Source organism: Oncorhynchus clarkii, chromosome 9 (genome assembly GCF_045791955.1).
Source record: "Oncorhynchus clarkii lewisi isolate Uvic-CL-2024 chromosome 9, UVic_Ocla_1.0, whole genome shotgun sequence".
Taxonomy (NCBI): domain Eukaryota; kingdom Metazoa; phylum Chordata; class Actinopteri; order Salmoniformes; family Salmonidae; genus Oncorhynchus; species Oncorhynchus clarkii.
The window spans coordinates 63,554,696-63,574,588 of NC_092155.1; the positions used below are offsets into that span (position 1 = coordinate 63,554,696).

The 19,893-nt window shown below is 41.6% G+C and overlaps 1 protein-coding gene across 1 annotated transcript in view; it reads right to left on the reverse strand.

The window, feature by feature from the left end:
- Positions 1 to 3,999: 3,999 nt before the first annotated feature.
- LOC139417594 (C4b-binding protein alpha chain-like) overlaps positions 4,000 to 19,893 on the reverse strand; it is a 38,704-nt gene continuing 22,810 nt past the window's right edge. Inside the window, exons 6-17 of the mRNA XM_071166813.1 lie at positions 19,601 to 19,789; positions 19,276 to 19,375; positions 18,908 to 18,981; positions 18,623 to 18,805; positions 17,789 to 17,962; positions 14,941 to 15,129; positions 14,620 to 14,719; positions 14,262 to 14,335; positions 13,977 to 14,159; positions 13,143 to 13,316; positions 8,287 to 8,579; positions 4,000 to 4,077 (exon numbers count right to left, since the gene is read on the reverse strand). Of these exons, the coding sequence (XP_071022914.1) occupies positions 4,000 to 4,077; positions 8,287 to 8,579; positions 13,143 to 13,316; positions 13,977 to 14,159; positions 14,262 to 14,335; positions 14,620 to 14,719; positions 14,941 to 15,129; positions 17,789 to 17,962; positions 18,623 to 18,805; positions 18,908 to 18,981; positions 19,276 to 19,375; positions 19,601 to 19,789 (1,811 nt within the window). The remainder of the gene's footprint in view (positions 4,078 to 8,286; positions 8,580 to 13,142; positions 13,317 to 13,976; positions 14,160 to 14,261; positions 14,336 to 14,619; positions 14,720 to 14,940; positions 15,130 to 17,788; positions 17,963 to 18,622; positions 18,806 to 18,907; positions 18,982 to 19,275; positions 19,376 to 19,600; positions 19,790 to 19,893) is intronic.

Sequence of the window (19,893 nt, forward strand, 5' to 3'; positions counted from 1 at the left end):
ACTAATCAGAATACTATTATGGTACTGTATATGTACTAATCAGAATACTATTATGTTACTGTATATGTATGAATTTTCTTTTTAATCCTAGTACCGAATATAATATGTGTAAATATAATCAAGAATTAGAACAATGACTGTCTGTTCCTTGGTAGAAATGAATGAACTATATCGCCAGACTGGCTAGAACGCTTATCTACACAGGCTGACCTTGGCTCTAGGTGAGGTGGGAAGGCATGAGAACTAGAGCCTTTCTACCAGTGTCAAGAAAACACGGAACATTTAGAAAACGCTGACGTCATTTTCAGTTTATAACCTGTGGTAAAATGTGTAATGAGCAGTACTCTCGAGAATAAATGCAGCTGGTTGATTTCAAAGGCTGGTCTCTGTCCATTTTATACCAATAAGGGTCTTACAACCCCTTATGAATTGACAGAGTGATTAATTTTAATTGGTTATTAAAACAGAGGAATTTAATTCCTGCAACAGCCGATGAGATTGAAAGTGTTTTTCCTTGTGAAACCTCTACTAGCCTACTGTACTCTACTGCCTATATGTTGCAAGCAAAAAATGTCTCATCGCATATACTGTATTTCCATGATGTATGACCATGTTTCCTTCCCTTCAGCTAAATAATAAAACATTATTCCCAAAGCAGTTCCAGGTTTGGCAAGATAACACAGACCAATCTGAGATGTGTAAATATCAGTTAAAGAACCAAGGACTGCCAAGACCCAAACACAGCATACTGTACCATCACTCATTCATATATCTTTATGTACATATTCTTTATCCCCTTATAGACACAAGTGTAAGGTAGTAGTTTTGGAATTGTTAGCTAGATTACTTGTTGGTTATTACTGCATTGTCGGAACTAGAAGCACAAGCATTTTGCTACACTCGCATTAACATCTGCTAACCATGTGTATGTGACAAATAAAATTTGATTTATTATGCATAGAGACAGATAGAGAATTATATTGCCCAAAAGCCAGATTTGTGTAACCGATGTGAAATGGCTAGCTAGTTTGCGGGGTGCGCGCTAATAGCGTTTCAATTGGTGACATAACTCGCTCTGAGACCTTGAAGTAGTTGTTCCCCTTGCTCTGCAAGGGCCATGGCTTTTGTGGAGCGATGGGTAACAATGCTTTGAGGGTGGCTGTTGTCGATGTGTGCAGAGGGTCCCTGTTCGAGCCCAGGTAGGGGCGAGGAGAGGGACGGAAGCTATACTGTTACATTTGCATGGGCAGTGTTATTGAGGACTTTCACTATTTTGAACTAGTCAACTGGGAAGGACTTCCTATGGGTTAAGGAAGGATCACAAAATTCCATCCAGGTCACCGGGAGGGATCAGCCCATAGAGAATGCTAGAGAAAGCATCCCTATATAGTTCCCATTATGGTGTCTGTAAGCACACGGGAAGAACCATTCAGGCAGTCTTCATTTCAAAGTAGTCAATTTGTCATGATTAGCTGATCCCTCCTGATGACCCGGTTGGGCATGACTACAACAGGATTAGTGGGATGGAACAGCCAATAAAGTTGGAAGTACCACCCAGTTGACTACATACAAATAGGGGAAGCACTCAATAGCACTGCCCATGCTAAAACTGCCTTTTGGCCACTAGAGGCATCTATCAATCTCTATGGATCATCCAAATAATTATAATTGTGTGTGAACATTCCACAACTGCAGGTGGCAGTAAATCACAAACCTTGGCTTTGTACCTGCTCAAACAACACACTTCAGGTGGCAGTATGCACCCTTTAAGTTAGTTTACCAATTCATAGATGAAGAAGAAAATTGACTACTTCAAAATGGAGATGTCTCAGTGGCGCTGCCTATGCTCTCACAGATGCCATAATGGGAGATATCCCCTGCAATTTATCCAGAACGCCATAATCGGACAGATACAAAGATGTTGACTACTTCAAGATGGAGCCCACCTGGTGTTCAACCTTCCAAAGTTCTCCCATGTCACCCTGCTCCTTCGCACAGTTCCTCCACTGGCCTTCAGTCAAAGTGTGCATGCACTACAAGACCATGGTGCTATACCTAAACCTTGAGCCACCTTTGATCTCTTGGCCCTTATGACTGAGAAGTTGTTGTCCCCTCTAGCTCACTAAGGGCTGGATTCAATCCATATCGCAGAAGATCTGTGTTAAAATGTAAAGGGAATTTGCGATTGAGCTGACATATGCAGTGTTTGCGAGAATGCGGTCTCCACAACCGCTGGAACATGGCCTTTAATTGTCAATTGCCCTATTAAGCGGATTTTCAGCGCTACGGATTGAATAGTGTGATAAGTCGATCTGGATGAGAACACTGCTAAATTACAAATGTACATTTAGATACTAAGTTGCGATGCCTAAGTCTATAGTATCAATATTAACCTGTGGAGAAAGATGGAGGTTTAATTGATTGGTACATTACATTTATTTTAATCAAACAAGTGCAACAAACATGTGTTTCATAACCGGCTGCCCACAACATACTAGTTTAAAGTGGTTCCACACTGATAATTGAACAGGTTCCAGACACAGACTGAAACCAAAAGAGAAAAGTACAGCATATAGGGACAGAGGTGAGATCCACAGAATACTTCACACATTAATACTTCATTTTGTGAATTCTGTGCTCCTCTGTTGGATATTGTAGTTTCAAAGATCAAATGAAAGATGACATTTATGGAAAAAGGATGAAAATTGTCTTGTTTGACACCGATCTGCTTACTTAGTAAGGTACATTGATCAGAATAAAGCTAATTCAAATTGACTATACAATAGACACTGAACTCCAATATTTATTATACTTTTATTTGCAACATTCTAAACTTGCCCTACTAAATAAGAACCTGGTTTCATATATGAAGCAACCCCTAGTGTTATGAAAACAAGTGCTATTAGTTCTCACACAACATATTAAATCTGTTACTTTCATTAGGACAGCCTGTAAAAGAGCAATGGAATAAAAAGGGCAGTGGGAAATGTCTGTCAAGATAATATAAAAGAAATAAAGGCTACAACTGCAGAATGTTTGGTATTTTCCCTTGAAAAGGCATAGTGAAGAATCCAGAGCACGTTGAACATTCAAAATGCACTAAGATGTGCCTGATATTACAGAGAGCTGCAGGTTTCTATCCTATAGAACACCATGATCCAGTGGTCCTGTTGGAAGAGACTCTTGCAACAGTTTCATTAAAACTTATTTACATTAATTTACAAAATATTTAATTGGCTTATCTACAGTAGAACTGCAAAATAATAGTGCAAATAAAGACTCCAAAGCTGGATCATGAGCAAGAGTCCTTGATCCCTCAAAGAACTAGCACTTTACAAAATAAGTATAAAGCATAAATTCCTTTAGCATTCATTGTCTCCGGTGTGCCAAGAGTTATCCTAATAAATCCAAGCTTTTCAGATTCACGTCACAATAACACAATTAAGACTCAATGACTAGAGCGAAACTTGGTGAAAGCCTATTGATTCTCATTGAACCAGATGTTCATGAGCTATAGGATAGGTTCAACACATCTGCAACCTGGTCTATCAAACCAGTGGTGGCCTCTGATGGTATGACTTACATATAAAGACCTTGTGGGTCTTGTATGAAAATGTATGCACTCACTACTGTAAGTTGCTCTGGATAAGAGCATCAACTAAATTACAAATGTTTTGTTTATCTTAACAGATATGATTTCCTTCAATTTTCTCCAAAATTGGCTTTGTGAGGCAAGTTCACCCAGAAAAGCAGCGACCCTACATTTGGGTGAATTTTAACATGAGAATGTTGCAATGAGTTATATCAGGATCAGACTAGGAGTGATTTGTGAAGTACACTGGAAACATACAAGTAATCAAGTTAGGCCACTCCTTAAGCACAAGCTTCCAAATGGAAGTGAACCAATAGATTCTTCATCGGGAGGTTTCTAATCATCGTGTGATAGAGATTCCTTTTAAAGTATATGGACCATTCCCGGTGTTTGGGAGGGTGGTAGATTCACAGCAGCCATTTTTCTGTGACTCCTTCCTTCTCAATGAAGCAGGAGGAGACTGAGGTAAAGTAGAAGACTTGACACTGAAAAAGACACCCCCCAAAAAAATATGTCTTTATACACTGATAATAACCATCTGCCCAGCATTTTTTTTTTTACAAAACCAACGTGGACCTGTGGAGCACAAACTGGATAAATCTGTTGGACTTTGACACATATCATCACTGAACAGCTGCCACAACATGTCAGCTTGAAGCCAAGTTTGAGATCATTATGTTTCAGTTCAAGGTTCAAAAAGTCATCATTGCTCACCATTCCAAATAAACATTTTGCATTATTCTAATTAATTCTCAATCACCCATCTTTCCTTATTATCTCAAATTAAATCAAAATGTATGCTCATAAACGCTGTCTGAGTTTTTAGTGGCCACATTTCCTGAGTAGCCACCGAGAGCTGTAACACAAAAACTCTAGTAATCATGACTATTTCTAGATGACCAGGTAGCCAAGCCCTCACAAAACCACCAGCTTTGCCCAATGCCCACCACCTGAGCGACTTCGCCGGCAAGTAGCCTAGCAGTTAAGAGCGTTGGGCCAGTAACCACCAAGCTATACTGCTCGTTCTGTGCGTGATTTCCTGCAATCCAGGAATGTCAGTGTTCTGCCACAGCCAGCAAAGAGCCAGGATCTCAATCCCATTAAGCACGTCTGGGACCTCTGATGTTGGACTGTAATAGACTATAGTCTCTTCCTTGACTGATATTGTTATCCACATTGCTCGTCATAAAAAAATTAAAAGAATCTGCTGAAACTTACCAAGTACACCTCCAACACTGCCTACTATTTTCCCAGCATTGTCTGTAAATAAACAAACAGAAGGAAGGTGACATGAATTTGCAGTGAAGCTGAAATCACCGAAATACGACTTGAAATCAAATAGAAAATGATATAGCTACAACAAAAAGATGAATAGCAACTGGGTGATCACTTACTGTTGGTGTCTGGGGTTGTATGAGTGGCGTCAGGTACACGATCGGTTCCTTAAAAAAGTGACAGAGAACACACAGATTTAACAATTACTAATACAGAATACGGATGTTGGATAAAACAAATCAAATTATGTAGTGAAAGAATGAGGTGGTGTTAGTGGCTTGGCATGCTGGTGAAGAAACTAGTGTTACATTTCAACACATTCAACACTTTATTTCCGTGTTAGAGGCCATGAGCTCACATAGCTCAAGGTAGGATTCAGCCGTTTGTGAGGACAGAGTGAGGATTACTTCATGCATTTGATATGGGTTAAGATTTTCTCCATGACCACTTGACAGGTACATTGTTACATATATTCAGATCACAATCAATCCTTTGTTTCAGGTGAAGGAGAGTCTGATGGAGAAAAGACACCATAAACTACCACTGGATGCTGTCCAGATTACATTTGAATGTATAATTCAAGTGTCAATGGAAGTTTAGACAAATAACTAGGGGAATTTAGTGAGCATACTAGGCTGTGTATACCACACAGAACCAATGACGATTCTTCACCTCAGCCAGAGACTGACATTAACTTGGTGTTAAGGTCATTCAAAAGCCTCAGACTATTACCACAAAGGATCAAAGGTTAGGCTAATACAATGAGTTAATGTGTTCGGTGACAAAGTGTTGGCATAATATCTTCTCTCTGTCAACACTAAAACAAATATGTGAAGGTTATTCAGCCTTACGAAAGGCACTCTCTGATCAAATCAAAGTTTATTTGTCATGTGCGTCGAATACAACAGTGAAATGCTTACTTACAGGTTCTAACCAATAGTGCGAAAAAAGTGTGTGTGTGTGTGTGTGTGTAAGTAATGAAATAAAACAGTAAAAATAAATGTGAAAATAACAGTAGCAAAGCTATATACAGACACCTGTTAGTCAGGCTTATTGAGGTAGTATGTACATGTAGGTATGGTTAATGTGACTATGCATATACACTGCTCAAAAAAATAAAGGGAACACTTAAACACAATGTAACTCCAAGTCAATCACACTTCTGTGAAATCAAACTGTCCACTTAGGAAGCAACACTGATTGACAATAAATTTCACATGCTGTTGTGCAAATGGAATAGACAACAAGTGGAAATTATAGGCAATTAGCAAGACACCCCCAATAAAGGAGTGGTTCTGCAGGTGGGGACCACAGACCACTTCTTTGTGCAAGGAGGAGCAGGAGGAGGACTGCCAGAGCCCTGCAAAATGACCTCCAGCAGGCCACAAATGTGCATGTGTCTGCTCAAACGGTCATGAACAGACTCCATGAGGGTGGTATGAGGGCCCGACGTCCACAGGTGGGGGTTGTGCTTACAGCCCAACACCGTGAAGGACTTTTGGCAATTGCCAGAGAACACCAAGATTGGCAAATTCGCCACTGGCGCCCTGTGCTCTTCACAGATGAAAGCAGGTTCACACTGAGCACATGTGACAGACGTGCCATTACTGCCATTAGGTACCGAGATGAGATCCTCAGACCCCTTGTGAGACCATATGCTGGTGCGGTTGGCCCTGGGTTCCTCCTAATGCAAGACAATGCTAGACCTCATGTGGCTGGAGTGTGTCAGCAGTTCCTGCAAGAGGAAGGCATTGATGCTATGGACTGGCCCGCCCGTTCCCCAGACCTGAATCCAATTGAGCACATCATGTCTCGCTCCATCCACCAACGCCACGTTGCACCACAGACTGTCCAGGAGTTGGCGGATGCTTTAATCCAGGTCTGGGAGCATGCCCAGGCGTTGTAGGGAGGTCATACAGGCACGTGGAGGCCACACACACACTACTGAGCCTCATTTTGACTTGTTTTAAGGACATTACATCAAAGTTGGATCAGCCTGTAGTGTGGTTTTCCACTTTAAATTTGAGTGTGAATCCAAATCCAGACCTCCATGGGTTGATAAATTTGATTTCCATTGATAATGTGTGATTTTGTTGTCAGCACAGTCAACTATGTAAAGAAAAAAGTATTTAATAAGAATATTTCATTCATTCAGATCTAGGATGTGTTATTTTAGTGTTCCCTTTATTTTTTGGAGCAGTGTATGATGAACAGAGTAGCAGTAGCGTAAAAAGAGGGTTTGGCGGATGGTGGGACACAATGCAGATAGCCCGGTTAGCCAATGTGCATGGCACTGGTTGATCGGACCAATTGAGGTAGTACGTACATGAATGTATAGTTAAAGTGACTATGCATATATGATAAAACAGAGCGTAGCAGCAGCGTAAAGGAGGGGTTGGGGGGGGCACACAATGCAAATAGTCCGGGTAACCATTTGGTTGCCTGTTCAGGAGTCTTACGGCTTGGGGGTAAAAACTGTTGAAGCCTTTTTGTCCTAGACTTGGCACTCTGGTACCGCTTGCTATGCGGTAGTAGAGAGAACCATCTATGACTGGGGTGGCTGGGGTCTTTGAAGCTCTCAACCTGCTCCACTGCAGCCCCGTCGAAGAGAATTGGGGCGTGCCCAGTGCTCCTTTTCCTGTAGTCCACAATCATCTCCTTAGTCTTGGTTACGTTGAAGGATAGGTTTATTCTGGCACCACCCGGCCAGGTCTCTGACGACCTCCCTATAGGCTGTCTCGTCGTTGTTCAGGCCTACCACTGTTGGGTAATCTGCAAACTTAATGATGGTGTTGGAGTCGTGCCTGGCCATGCAGTTGTGGGTAAACAGGGAGCCTGAGCACGCACCTCTGGGGTGCTCCAGTGTTGAGGATCAGCATGGCAGATGTGTTGCTACCTACCCTGGGGGCAGCCCGTCAGGAAGTCCAGGATCCAGTTGCAGAGGGAGGTGTTTAAGTCCCAGGTTCCTTAGCTTAGTGATGAGCTTTGAGAATACTATGGTGTTGAAGGCTGAGATGTAGTCAATGAACAGCATTCTCACATAAGTGTTCCTTTTGTCCAGGTGGGAAAGGGCAGTGTGGAGTGCAATAGAGATTGCATCATCTGTGGATCTGTTTGGGCGGTATGCAAATTGGAGTGTCTAGGGTTTCTGGGATAATGGTGTTGATGTGAGCTATTACCAGCCTTTCAAAGCACTTTGGACGTGAGTGCTACGGGTCTGTAGTCATTTTGGCAGGTTGCCTTAGTGTTCTTGGGCAAAGGCACTATGGTGGTCTGCTTGGAACATGTTGGTATTACAGACGCAATCAGGGACATGTTGAAAATGTCAGTGAAGACACCTGCCAGTTGGTCAGCACATGCCCGGAGCACACATCCTGGTAATCCATCTGGCCCCGCAGCCTTGTGTATGTTATACTCACGTCGGTTACAGAGAGCGTGATCACACAGTCGTCCAGAACAGCTGATGCTCTCATGCATGCCTCAGTGTTGCTTGCCTCGAAGCGAGCATAGAAGTGATTTAGCTCGTCTGGTAGGCTTGCATCACTGGGCAGCTCACGGCTGTACTTCCCTTCGTAGCCTGTAATAGTTTGCAAGCCCTGCCACATTCGACGAGTGTCGGAGACGGTGTAGTATGATTCAATCTTAGCCCTGTATTGACGCTTTGCCTGTTTGATGGTTCGTCGCAGGGCATAGCGGTATTCCTTGTAAGCTTCTGGGTTAGAGTCCCGCACCTTAAAAGCAGCAGCTCTACCCTTTAGCTCAGTGTGAATGTTGCCTGTAATCCATGGCTTCTGGTTGGGGTATGTACGTACAGTCACTGTGGGGACGACGTCCTCGATGCACTTATTGATAAAGCCAGTGACTGATGTGGTGTATTCCTCAATGTCATCTGAAGAATCCCGGAACATGTTCCAGTCTGTGATAGCAAAACAGTCCTGTAGTTTAGCATCTGCTTCATCTGACCACTTTTTTTACATAACGAGTCACTGGTGCTTCCTGCTTTAATTTTTGCTTGTAAGCAGGAATCAGGAGGATAGAGTTGTGGTCGGATTTACCAAATGGAGGGCGAGGGAGAGCTTTGTACGCGTCTCTGTGTGTGGAGTACAGTTGATCTAGATTTTTTTTCCCTCTGGTTGCACATTAACAAATTGATAGAGATTTGGTAGAACTGATTTAAGTTCCCCTGCATTAAAGTCTCCGGACACTAGGAGCGCCGCCTCTGGGTGAGTGGTTTCCTGTTTGCTTATTTCCTTATACAGCTGACTGAGTGTGGTCTTAGTGCCAGCATCTGTTTGTGGTGGTAAATAAACAGCCACGAAAAGTATAGCTGAGAACTTTAGGCAAGTAGTGTGGCCAGCTGTTGTTTACAAATATGCACAGACCACCACCCCTCGTCTTACCGGAGTGTGTGGTTCTATCCTGCTAGCTGAATATCCATGTTGTCATTCAGCCACGATTTAGTGAAACATAGGATATTACAGTTTATGTCCCGTTGGTAGGATATTCGTAATCGTACCTCGTCTAATTTATTGTCCAATGATTGCACATTGGCGAGTAATATTGACGGTAACGGCAGCTTTCCTACTTGACTTCTCCGGGTAGGCTAGGTAATGCTATGGAGAAGAACATGAGGGGTCAGAAGCAAAGCCATTGCTCGGCTATATACAGTACACCGAGTGTACAAAACATTGAGTCGCACCCCCTTTAACCATCAGCATAGGTTCTACAACATGTTGAAAGCGTTCCACAGGGATGCTGGTCCATAGCTGGTCCATATTGACTCCAATGCTTCCCACAGTTGTCAAGTTGGCTGGTTGTCCATTGGGTGGTGGACCATTACACACAGGAAACCCACTGTTCCTAGGACGTCATTGAAAATAAGAATTTGTTCTTAACTGACTTGCCTAGTTAAATAAAGGTAAAATAAAATAAAAAACTGTTGAGTGTGAAAACACAGTAGTGTTGCAGTTCTTGACACACAAAACGGTGCGCCTGGCACCTACTACCATACCCCATTCAAAAGGCACAAATATTGTCTTGCCCATTCACCATCTGAATGGCACACATACAGAATCTGTCTCAATGCTTAAAAATCCTTTAAATGTTCTCCTCCCATTCATATACACTGAAGTGGATTTAACAGGTGAAATCAATAAGGGATCATAGCTTTCACCTGGATTCACCTGGTCAGTCATGGAAATATCAGTTTATTAGGTACACCCATTAGTACCAGATCAGACCCCCCTTTGACTCCAGAATAGCCTGAATTATTCGGGGCATTATACAAAGTGTCGGAAACATTCCACAGGGATGTTGGTCCACGACGAAGCGACAGCATCACGCAGTTTCTGCAGACTGGGCGGCGGCACATTCATGCTGCCGGTTTCATTTAATCCCAAAGATGCTCTAATGGGTTGAGGTCTGTGGACTGCACAGGCCACTCAAGTAAACTGAACAAACTGTCATGTTCCAGGCAATGTTTTTCCACTCCTCAATTATCCAGTGTTGGTGATCACGTGCCTCCTCTTGTTTTTAGCTGATAAGAGTTGGACCTGGTGTGGTCGCCTGCTGCAATAGCCCATCCGTGACCGATGAGTTGTGTCTGTCCGAGATGCCGTTCTACATACCACTGTTGTACTGTCATTATTTGCTTGTTGCCTGCCTGTTAGCTTACATGATTCTTGCCATTCTCCTTCAACCTCCCTCATCAGCAAGCTGTTTTCGCCCACATGACTGCCGCTGACTGGATGTTTTTTTGCACGTAGCACCATTCTTGATAAACCCTAGACACTGTTGTGCGTGAAAAGCCTAGTGCGGGAGAAGCCCGGCTACCGTTTCTTAGATACTGGATCCGGCGCACTTGGCACTGACGATCATACCACGCTCAGTCGCATCGGTCACTCGTTTTACCCATTCTAAATGTTCAATCGAACAGTAACCGAATGCCTCAATGCCTGCTTTATATAGCAAGCCACGTGACTCACTATCTATAGGAACGATCCTTTTTCGTGACTGGGTGGTACCTAATAAACAAAGTAAGTGATTTTTATATATATAAAAAACAAACAGATTAGGATTGTGCCAAGCATTATCAAAACGCTCTTACTGTGGACATCTTTGTAGTAGTCGCAGTAGTGGGGTTTGTTGTAGTCAAAAGGGCTATAAAGACATTACATATACACAGTTGAAGTCAGAAGTTAACATACACCATAGCCAAATACATTTAAAAACACAGGTTTTCAAAATTTCTGACATTTAAAATCAGAGTAAAAATTCCCTGTCATACAGGCTGACCACCGCTTGTGTCGTGTGCTCTGCAAAATAAAGTTAGAAATCTATATTATTAAATTATTATGCACGCGCTAACGAGCATCTGCGTTGCCAAGGCCTAAAATAGAAGTCAAAATGCATTTATGCACGATGGCGTACGCGTGCAGCCGGATTGGATTCCGTGATAAGTCAGTTAGGATCACCACTTTATTTTAAGAATGTGAAGTGTCAGGATAATAGGAGAGTGAATTATGTATTTCAGCTATTATTTCTTTCATCACATTCCCAGCGGGTCAAAAGTTTAAATACACTCAATTAGTATTTGGTAGCATTGCCTTTAAATTGTTTAACTTGGGTCAAACGTTTCGGTTAGCCTTCCACAAGCTTCCCACAATAAGTTGGGTGAATTTTGCCTCATTCCTCCTGACAGAGCTGCGGAGTCAAGTTTGTAGGCCTCTTTGCTCGCACACGCTTTTTCAGTTCTGCCCACAAATTTTCTATGGGATTGAGGTCAGGGCTTTGTGATGGCCACTCTAATACCTTGACTTTGTTGTCCTTAAGCCATTTTGCCACAACTTTGGAAGTATGCTTGGGGTTATTGTCCATTGAAGACCCATTTGCGACCAAGCTTTAACTTGGATTTAACTGATGTCTTGAGATGTTGCTTCAATATATCCACATAATTTTCCTCCTCGTGATGTCATCTATTTTGTGAAGTTCACCAGTCCCTCCTGCAGCAAGCACCCCCACAACATGATGCTGCCACCCCCGTGCTTCACGGTTGGGATGGTGTTCTTTGGCTTGCAAGCTTCCGCTTTATCCTCCATAACGATAGTCATTATGGCCAAACAGTTCTATTTTTGTTTCATAAGACCAGAGGACATTTCTCCAAAAATACAATCTTTGTCCCCATGTCCCCTTTTTTTAATGGCGGTTTTGGAGCAGTGGCTTCTTCCTTGCAAAGCGGACTTTTAGGTTATGTCAGTATAGGACTCGTTTTAATGTGGATATAGATACTTTTGTACTCGTTTCCTCCGGCATCTTCACAAGGTCCTTTGCTGTTGTTCTGGGATTGATTTGCACGTCGCACCAAAGTACAATCATCTATAGGAGACAGAAGGCGTCTCCTTCCTGAGTGGTATGAGGGCTGCATGGCTATGGTGTTTATACTTGCATACTATTGTTTGTACAGATGAACGTGGTGTTTGGAAATTGCTCCCAAGGATGAACCAGACTTGTGGTCTACATTTTTTTTTCTTTGAGGTTGTGGCTGATTTCTTTTAATTTTCCCATGTCACGCAAAGAGGCACTGAGTTTGAAGGTAGGCCTTGAAATACAGCCACAGGTACACCTCCAATTGACATGGCAGAGTAAACTTAGCGCATGTAAAGTTCTGACCCACTGGAATTGTGATACAGTGAATTATAAGTGAAATAATCTGTCTGTAAACAATTGTTGGAAGAATTGTGCCATGCACAAAGTAGATGTCCTAACCGACTGGCCAAAACTATAGTTTGTTAACAAGAAATTTGTGGAGTGGTTGAAAACGCGTTTTAATGACTCCAACCTAAGTGTATGTAAACTTCCGACTTCAACTGTAATTAGGCCACTAACTATTCTTGTCCGGTCTGTCATAACACTTTCCTGTTATGATCTCTTAAATGCTTTAATGAGCCAGTGTGGTCCAAGGAGTAGAATGGTGTTGGACCCAATAGCTAGTCCATCACAAATAAAGTGTAAAAAGGGAAGATAAATACCAGAGGTTGCTATGCACAGGCATGCATATGGAGAAAAACAACAACTACCATGAACACTAACACATGTACCATCTTTTCTTATCAAAAACACCTCAATGTGTTTATATGAGTAGAGGTCAATTCCATTAAAAAAAGACAGTTTGCTGACACATTGGTATTCCCGTCATAAACACCAAATGATGAAAAATATCTGAGCTAAAATATTAGGCTAAATTGTGTTAAATAACAAACAGTGAAATCAGTCTTACCTTTGCATGTTGGGTAAGGAGCTGACCAGCCTTCTATTTCACAGGTCAGACTGGCTTGTCCCTCCATCTCATATCCAGCATTACACCTATACGTCACAAAAGACATGTACGTATAGGGGGGACGGCCGTCAATCCGAACACCATTCTCAACAACAGGAGGAGGACATGACACCACTGCAGACGTAAACAAACATGTGTCATTAGCTGCTGTTTTGAGGTGACCAACATGACAAAAGTATATTATTCATTGGTTTTAGACTACTTGAAGCAATAAACAATGTTGTTATAATCACCCATTTATGAATAATGCAACTATCATTATCTATCAAATAAATAGGGTAGATTCTATTGAAATCTACTTCCTCTGAGCTTAATGTTGCATCATGGTTATTAGATTAGGCCTACACATTAAACATGCTTTAGACTGCTTGCCTGTCTCATGCACATCTGTGATAATGTTTGATTTTATTAAGCTAGATTCTGTGATATTTACACATTTATCTTTCAGAGGAGGTCATCTGGAACTTGATCATGACTGTGTGGTGGAGGAAAAAAGTGGAAGCCCAAATAGATTTTATCAGTTTAAGCAACTTGTGTCAAACTCATTCCATGGGAGGCTGAATGTCTGCGGGTTCTCCTCCCTTGTACTTGATTGATGAATTAAGGTCACTAGTTAGTAAGGAACTCCCCCTCATCTGCTCATCTTAATTAAAAGGAAAACCAGTAGACCCTCCATGGAGGGTGAGTTTGACACCCCTGGTGTAAGCAGTTCATTATTGTTTTAATAACAATCATACTTATAAAAACAGGGGAAAAGGAAAGCTTTCAACATACTTTTACACTCAGGTGGAGCTGGCTGGAATTCTCCATTCTCACTGCAGGTTATGTATTTAGTTCCAACCAGAGTGTAATCCTTCTCACAGTCATATTGCACTACACTTCCATAGTCATACGTATCATCAGGTGGGACAACAGGCCCACCGTTGACAATGTTTGGGGGCTTTCCACACTTCACCACTGCAGATTAGAGCACAACAGCAGTTATGAAGAGATGATTCAGGCACATGCACAGAACTGTTAATGTTATTTTCACTTGACACGCTCCTTCAGATTACCAACCTTCACATACAGGAACTCTGCCATCCCAGCCTCCATCCATACAGGTCCTTACACCGCTGCCCACAAGCACATAGCTGAAATATAGAAAGATTAGACAATACGAGACACTTTTTACAACTTTGCTTTCAGGATAGTAAGGGTTACAACAGAGACTGTTCACAGCTCTGATCAAAATAGTAATAACATATGAAATTGAAAGACTTTTTGTTTAGCTTTTAGGGAGGGGAAGTTTGATTAAGGCCTATTTGGAAAAATCACTAAATTAGGCCAAAAAATGGACAGCTTTGTGAAAATGTTGACATGTTAATTCTAAAAAAATAAAAAAGGAATTACATCTAAGACTCAAGAAAGCACTGACCCAGTGTTACAGGTAGCAACTACCTGGTCTCCAAACAAGATCCCCTCAGAGAGATTAAACTGGCCGTTCATCACTTCTCCTGGGCTGCCACACGACTTCCCTGAAACAACCATAGAGAAAACCAGTCAGACTTTCAAAATTACAGTGAGAAAGAGTTGAATGTTAGCACAAAACAGGTTAGAATTCCAGGCTAGTATTTCAATTAGATTTAAAAATGGGCAATGAATATATCAAGTTTCGAGTGGGTAAGTAAAAACTGGAAATATTTACAAGAATATGGCACAACTTTCCAGAACAAAAATAAATAGACGATTATATTACTTTCGCATTTCAGTTTCACTTCACTCCACACGCCAGCAGTACAGGTGACTGGCGGAGACCGTCCTGTACTGGCATATCCAATTGCACACTGAAAAGTGACATTTGCACCATCTACAAATGTCTCTTGCGTGATGAAGGCATCTGACAAAACCATGTTTGGCCCTCCAATGGGTTTGGAACAGTTTTTAGCTGAAAGAGGTGGAGACAAAATTTAGTTCATGTTAATGACCAAGGTGAACAAATACAGGAGACAGTCTTACAGGCTGACTACACCGCTTGTCGCATGCGCTGCAAAATAAAATGTAGAAATCTATATTATTCAATAATTATGCGCGCGCCAACGAGCATCTGCGTTGCCAAGGCCTAAAACAGAAGTCCGTTCTATTTGTGACGCAGATCGCTCTGCAAATCCTGCATCTTCCATCTCCGTATTGGTTTATAGAAGCAGATGGCACGTGCCATCTCATTGGTTATACCCACGTGGGTGACTGAAAGACGAACGAGGTCAGTGGCGGTAATGAACCTAATTTATTAAAGATGCCAATCACAATATAAAGTCAAGGGAAGAAAAAGCCTGGAAGGAGGAGAAATGACTAGAAACGAGTCGGTTGATCGTTATGTGTAGATTAATTGGCGGAGTAGAGGACCTTGTGCATTTCATGTAAAACAACAACTAAATGTTTATATCCCAGGACAAATTAGCTAGCAACAGCAAGCTAGCTAAATAGGACAAATTTGCTAGCAAGTGCAAGCTAGCCATCTAAATTGCCATAAATATTTAATGTTTTTTGACCTGTCCCCAAATGAATATAATTGGTTCAGAGTTTGTTTTGATATATTTTAACCTGCGCATCATGATCACGATTGATGTGTGTGGGGGGGGGGGCGCAAAATGCATTTATGCATGATGGCGCACGCACGCGTGCAGCCGGATTGGATTCCGTGATAGGATCACCACTTTATTTTAAGAATGTGAAGTATCAGGATAATAGGAGAGTTAATTATGTATTTCAGCTATTATTTCTTTCATCACATTCCCAGTGGGTCAAAAGTTTATATACACTCAATTAGTATTTGGTAGCATTGCCTTTAAATTGTTTAACTTGGGTCAAACGTGTCGGTTAGCATTCCACAAGCTTCCCACAATAAAATGGGTGAATATTGGCCCAATCCTCCTGACAGAACTGTTGTAACTGAGTCAGCTTTGTAGGCCTCTTTGCTCGCACACACTTTTTCAGTTCTGCCCACACATTTTCTATAGGATTGAGGTCAGGGCTTTGTGATGGCCACTGTAATACCTTGACTTTGTTGTCCTTAAGCCATTTTGCCACAACTTTGGAAGTATGCTTGGGGTTATTGTCCATTGAAGACCCATTTGCGACCAAGCTTTAACTTCCTGACTGATGTCTTGAGATGTTGCTTAAATATATCCACATCATTTTCCTCCTCGTGATGCCATCTATTTTGTGAAGTTCACCAGTCCCTCCTGCAGCAAGCACCCCCACAACATGATGCTGCCACCCCCGTTCTTCACGGTTGGGATGGTGTTTTGGCTTGCAAGCCTCCCCCTTTTTCCTCCAAACATAACGATGGTCATTATGGCCAAACAGTTCTATTTTTTGTTTCATCAGACCATTTCTCCAAAAAGTACAATCTTTGTCCCCATGTCCCCTTTTTTTAATGGTGGTTTTGGAGCAGTGGCTTCTGCCTTGCAAAGCAGACGTTTAGGTTATGTCAGTATAGGACTCTTTTTAATGTGGATATAGATACTTTTGTACTCGTTTCCTCTGGCATCTTCACAAGGTCCTTTGCTGTTGTTCTGGGATTGATTTGCACTTTTTGCACCAAAGTACAATCATCTATATGAGACAGAAGGCGTCTCCTTCCTGAGCGGTATGAGGGCTGCGTGGTCCCATGGTGTTTATACTTGCGTACTCTTGTTTGTACAGATGAATGTGGTACCTTCAGGCGTTTGGAAATTGCTCCCAAGGATGAACCGGACTTGAGGTCTACATTTTTTTTTCTTCCTGAGGTCGTGGCTGATTTCTTTTAATTTTCCCATTATGTCACGCAAAGAGGCACTGAGTTTGAAGGTAGGCCTTGAAATACAGCCACAGGTACACCTCCAACTGACTCAAATGATGTCAATTAGACTATCAAAAGCTTCTAAAGCCACGACACAATTTTCTGGAATTTTCCAAGCTGTTTAAAGGCACAGCAACTTAGTGCATGTAAAGTTCTGACCCACTGGAATTGTGATAGATTATTTCACTTATAATTCACTCTGTCTGTAAACAATTGTTGGAAGAATTGTGCCATGCACAAAGTAGATGTCCTGACCGACTGGCCAAAACTATAGTTTGTTAACAAGAAATTTGTGGAGTGGTTGAAAACACGTTTTAATGACTCCAACCTTAGTGTATAACTTCCGAATTCAACTGTAATTAGGCCACTAACTATTCTTGTCCGGTCTGTCATAACACTTTCCTGTTATGATCTCTTAAATGCTTTAATGAGCCAGTGTGGTCCAAGGAGTAGAATGGTGTTGGACCCAATAGCTAGTCCATCACAAATAAAGTGTAAAAAGGGAAGATAAATACCAGAGGTTGCTATGCACAGGCATGCATATGGAGAAAAACAACAACTACCATGAACACTAACACATGTACCATCTTTTCTTATCAAAAACACCTCAATGTGTTTATATGAGTAGAGGTCAATTCCATTAAAAAAAGACAGTTTGCTGACACATTGGTATTCCCGTCATAAACACCAAATGATGCAAAATATCTGAGCTAAAATATTAGGCTAAAGTGTGTTAAATAACAAACAGTGAAATCAGTCTTACCTTTGCATGTTGGGTAAGGAGCTGACCAGCCTTCTATTTCACAGGTCAGACTGGCTTGTCCCTCCATCTCATATCCAGCATTACACCTATACGTCACAAAAGACATGTACGTATAGGGGGGACGGCCGTCAATCCTAACACCATTCTCAACAACAGGAGGAGGACATGACACCACTGCAGACGTAAACAAACATGTGTCATTAGCTGCTGTTTTGAGGTGAACAACATGACAAAAGTATATTATTTATTGGTTTTAGACTACTTGAAGCAATAAACAATGTTGTTATAATCACCCATTTATGAATAATGCAACTATCATTATCTATCAAATAAATAGGGTAGATTCTATTGAAACCTACTTCCTCTGAGCTCAATGTTGCATCATGGTTATTAGATTAGGCCTACACATTAAACATGCTTTAGACTGCTTGCCTGTCTCATGCACATCTGTGATAATGTTTGATTTTATTAAGCTAGATTCTGTGATATTTACACATTTATCTTTCAGAGGAGGTCATCTGGAACTTGATCATGACTGTGTGGTGGAGGAAAAAAGTGGAAGCCCAAATAGATTTTATCAGTTTAAGCAACTTGTGTCAAACTCATTCCATGGGAGGCTGAATGTCTGCGGGTTCTCCTCCCTTGTACTTGATTGATGAATTAAGGTCACTAGTTAGTAAGGAACTCCCCCTCATCTGCTCATCTTAATTAAAAGGAAAACCAGTAGACCCTCCATGGAGGGTGAGTTTGACACCCCTGGTGTAAGCAGTTCATTATTGTTTTAATAACAATCATACTTATAAAAACAGGGGAAAAGGAAAGCTTTCAACATACTTTTACACTCCGGTGGAGCTGGCTGGAATTCTCCATTCTCACTGCAGGTTATGTATTTAGTTCCAACCAGAGTGTAATCCTTCTCACAGTCATATTGCACTACACTTCCATAGTCATACGTATCATCAGGTGGGACAACAGGCCCACCGTTGACAATGTTTGGGGGCTTTCCACACTTCACCACTGCAGATTAGAGCACAACAGCAGTTATGAAGAGATGATTCAGGCACATGCACAGAACTGTTAATGTTATTTTCACTTGACACGCTCCTTCAGATTACCAACCTTCACATACAGGAACTCTGCCATCCCAGCCTCCATCCATACAGGTCCTTACACCGCTGCCCACAAGCACATAGCTGAAATATAGAAAGATTAGACAATACGAGACACTTTTTACAACTTTGCTTTCAGGATAGTAAGGGTTACAACAGAGACTGTTCACAGCTCTGATCAAAATAGTAATGACAGATAATACGCCTGAAATTGAAAGACTTTTTGTTTAGCTTTTAGGGAGGGGAAGTTTGATTAAGGCCTATTTGGAAAAATCACTAAATTAGGCCAACAAATGGACAGCTTTGTAAAAATGTTGACATGTTAATTCTATTTTTTTTTTAAATTGAATTACATCTAAGACTCAAGAAAGCACTGACCCAGTGTTACAGGTAGCAACTGCCTGGTCTCCAAACAAGATCCCCTCAGAGAGATTAAACTGGCCGTTCATCACTTCTCCTGGGCTGCCACACGACTTCCCTGAAACAACCATAGAGAAAAAACCAGTCAGACTTTCAAAATGACGGAGTGAGAAAGAGTTGAATTTTAGCACAAAACGGGTTAGAATTCCAGGCTAGTATTTCAATTAGATTTAAGGATGGGCAATGAATATATCAAGTTTCGAGTGGGTAAGTAAAAACTGGAAATATTTACAAGAATATGGCACAACTTTCCAGAACAAAAATAAATAGACGATTATATTACTTTCGCATTTCAGTTTCACTTCACTCCACACGCCAGCAGTACAGGTGACTGGCGGAGACCGTCCTGTACTGGCATATCCAATTGCACACTTAAAAGTGACATTTGCGCCATCTACAAATGTCTCTTGCGTGATGAAGGCATCTGACAAAACCATGTTTGGCCCTCCTATGGGTTTGGTACAGTTTTTAGCTGAAAGAGGTGGAGACAAAATTGAGTTCATGTTAATGACCAAGGTGAACAAATACAGGAGACAACACTTTCAATTCAACCCACAAACTGTAGTAGTGTAAGCG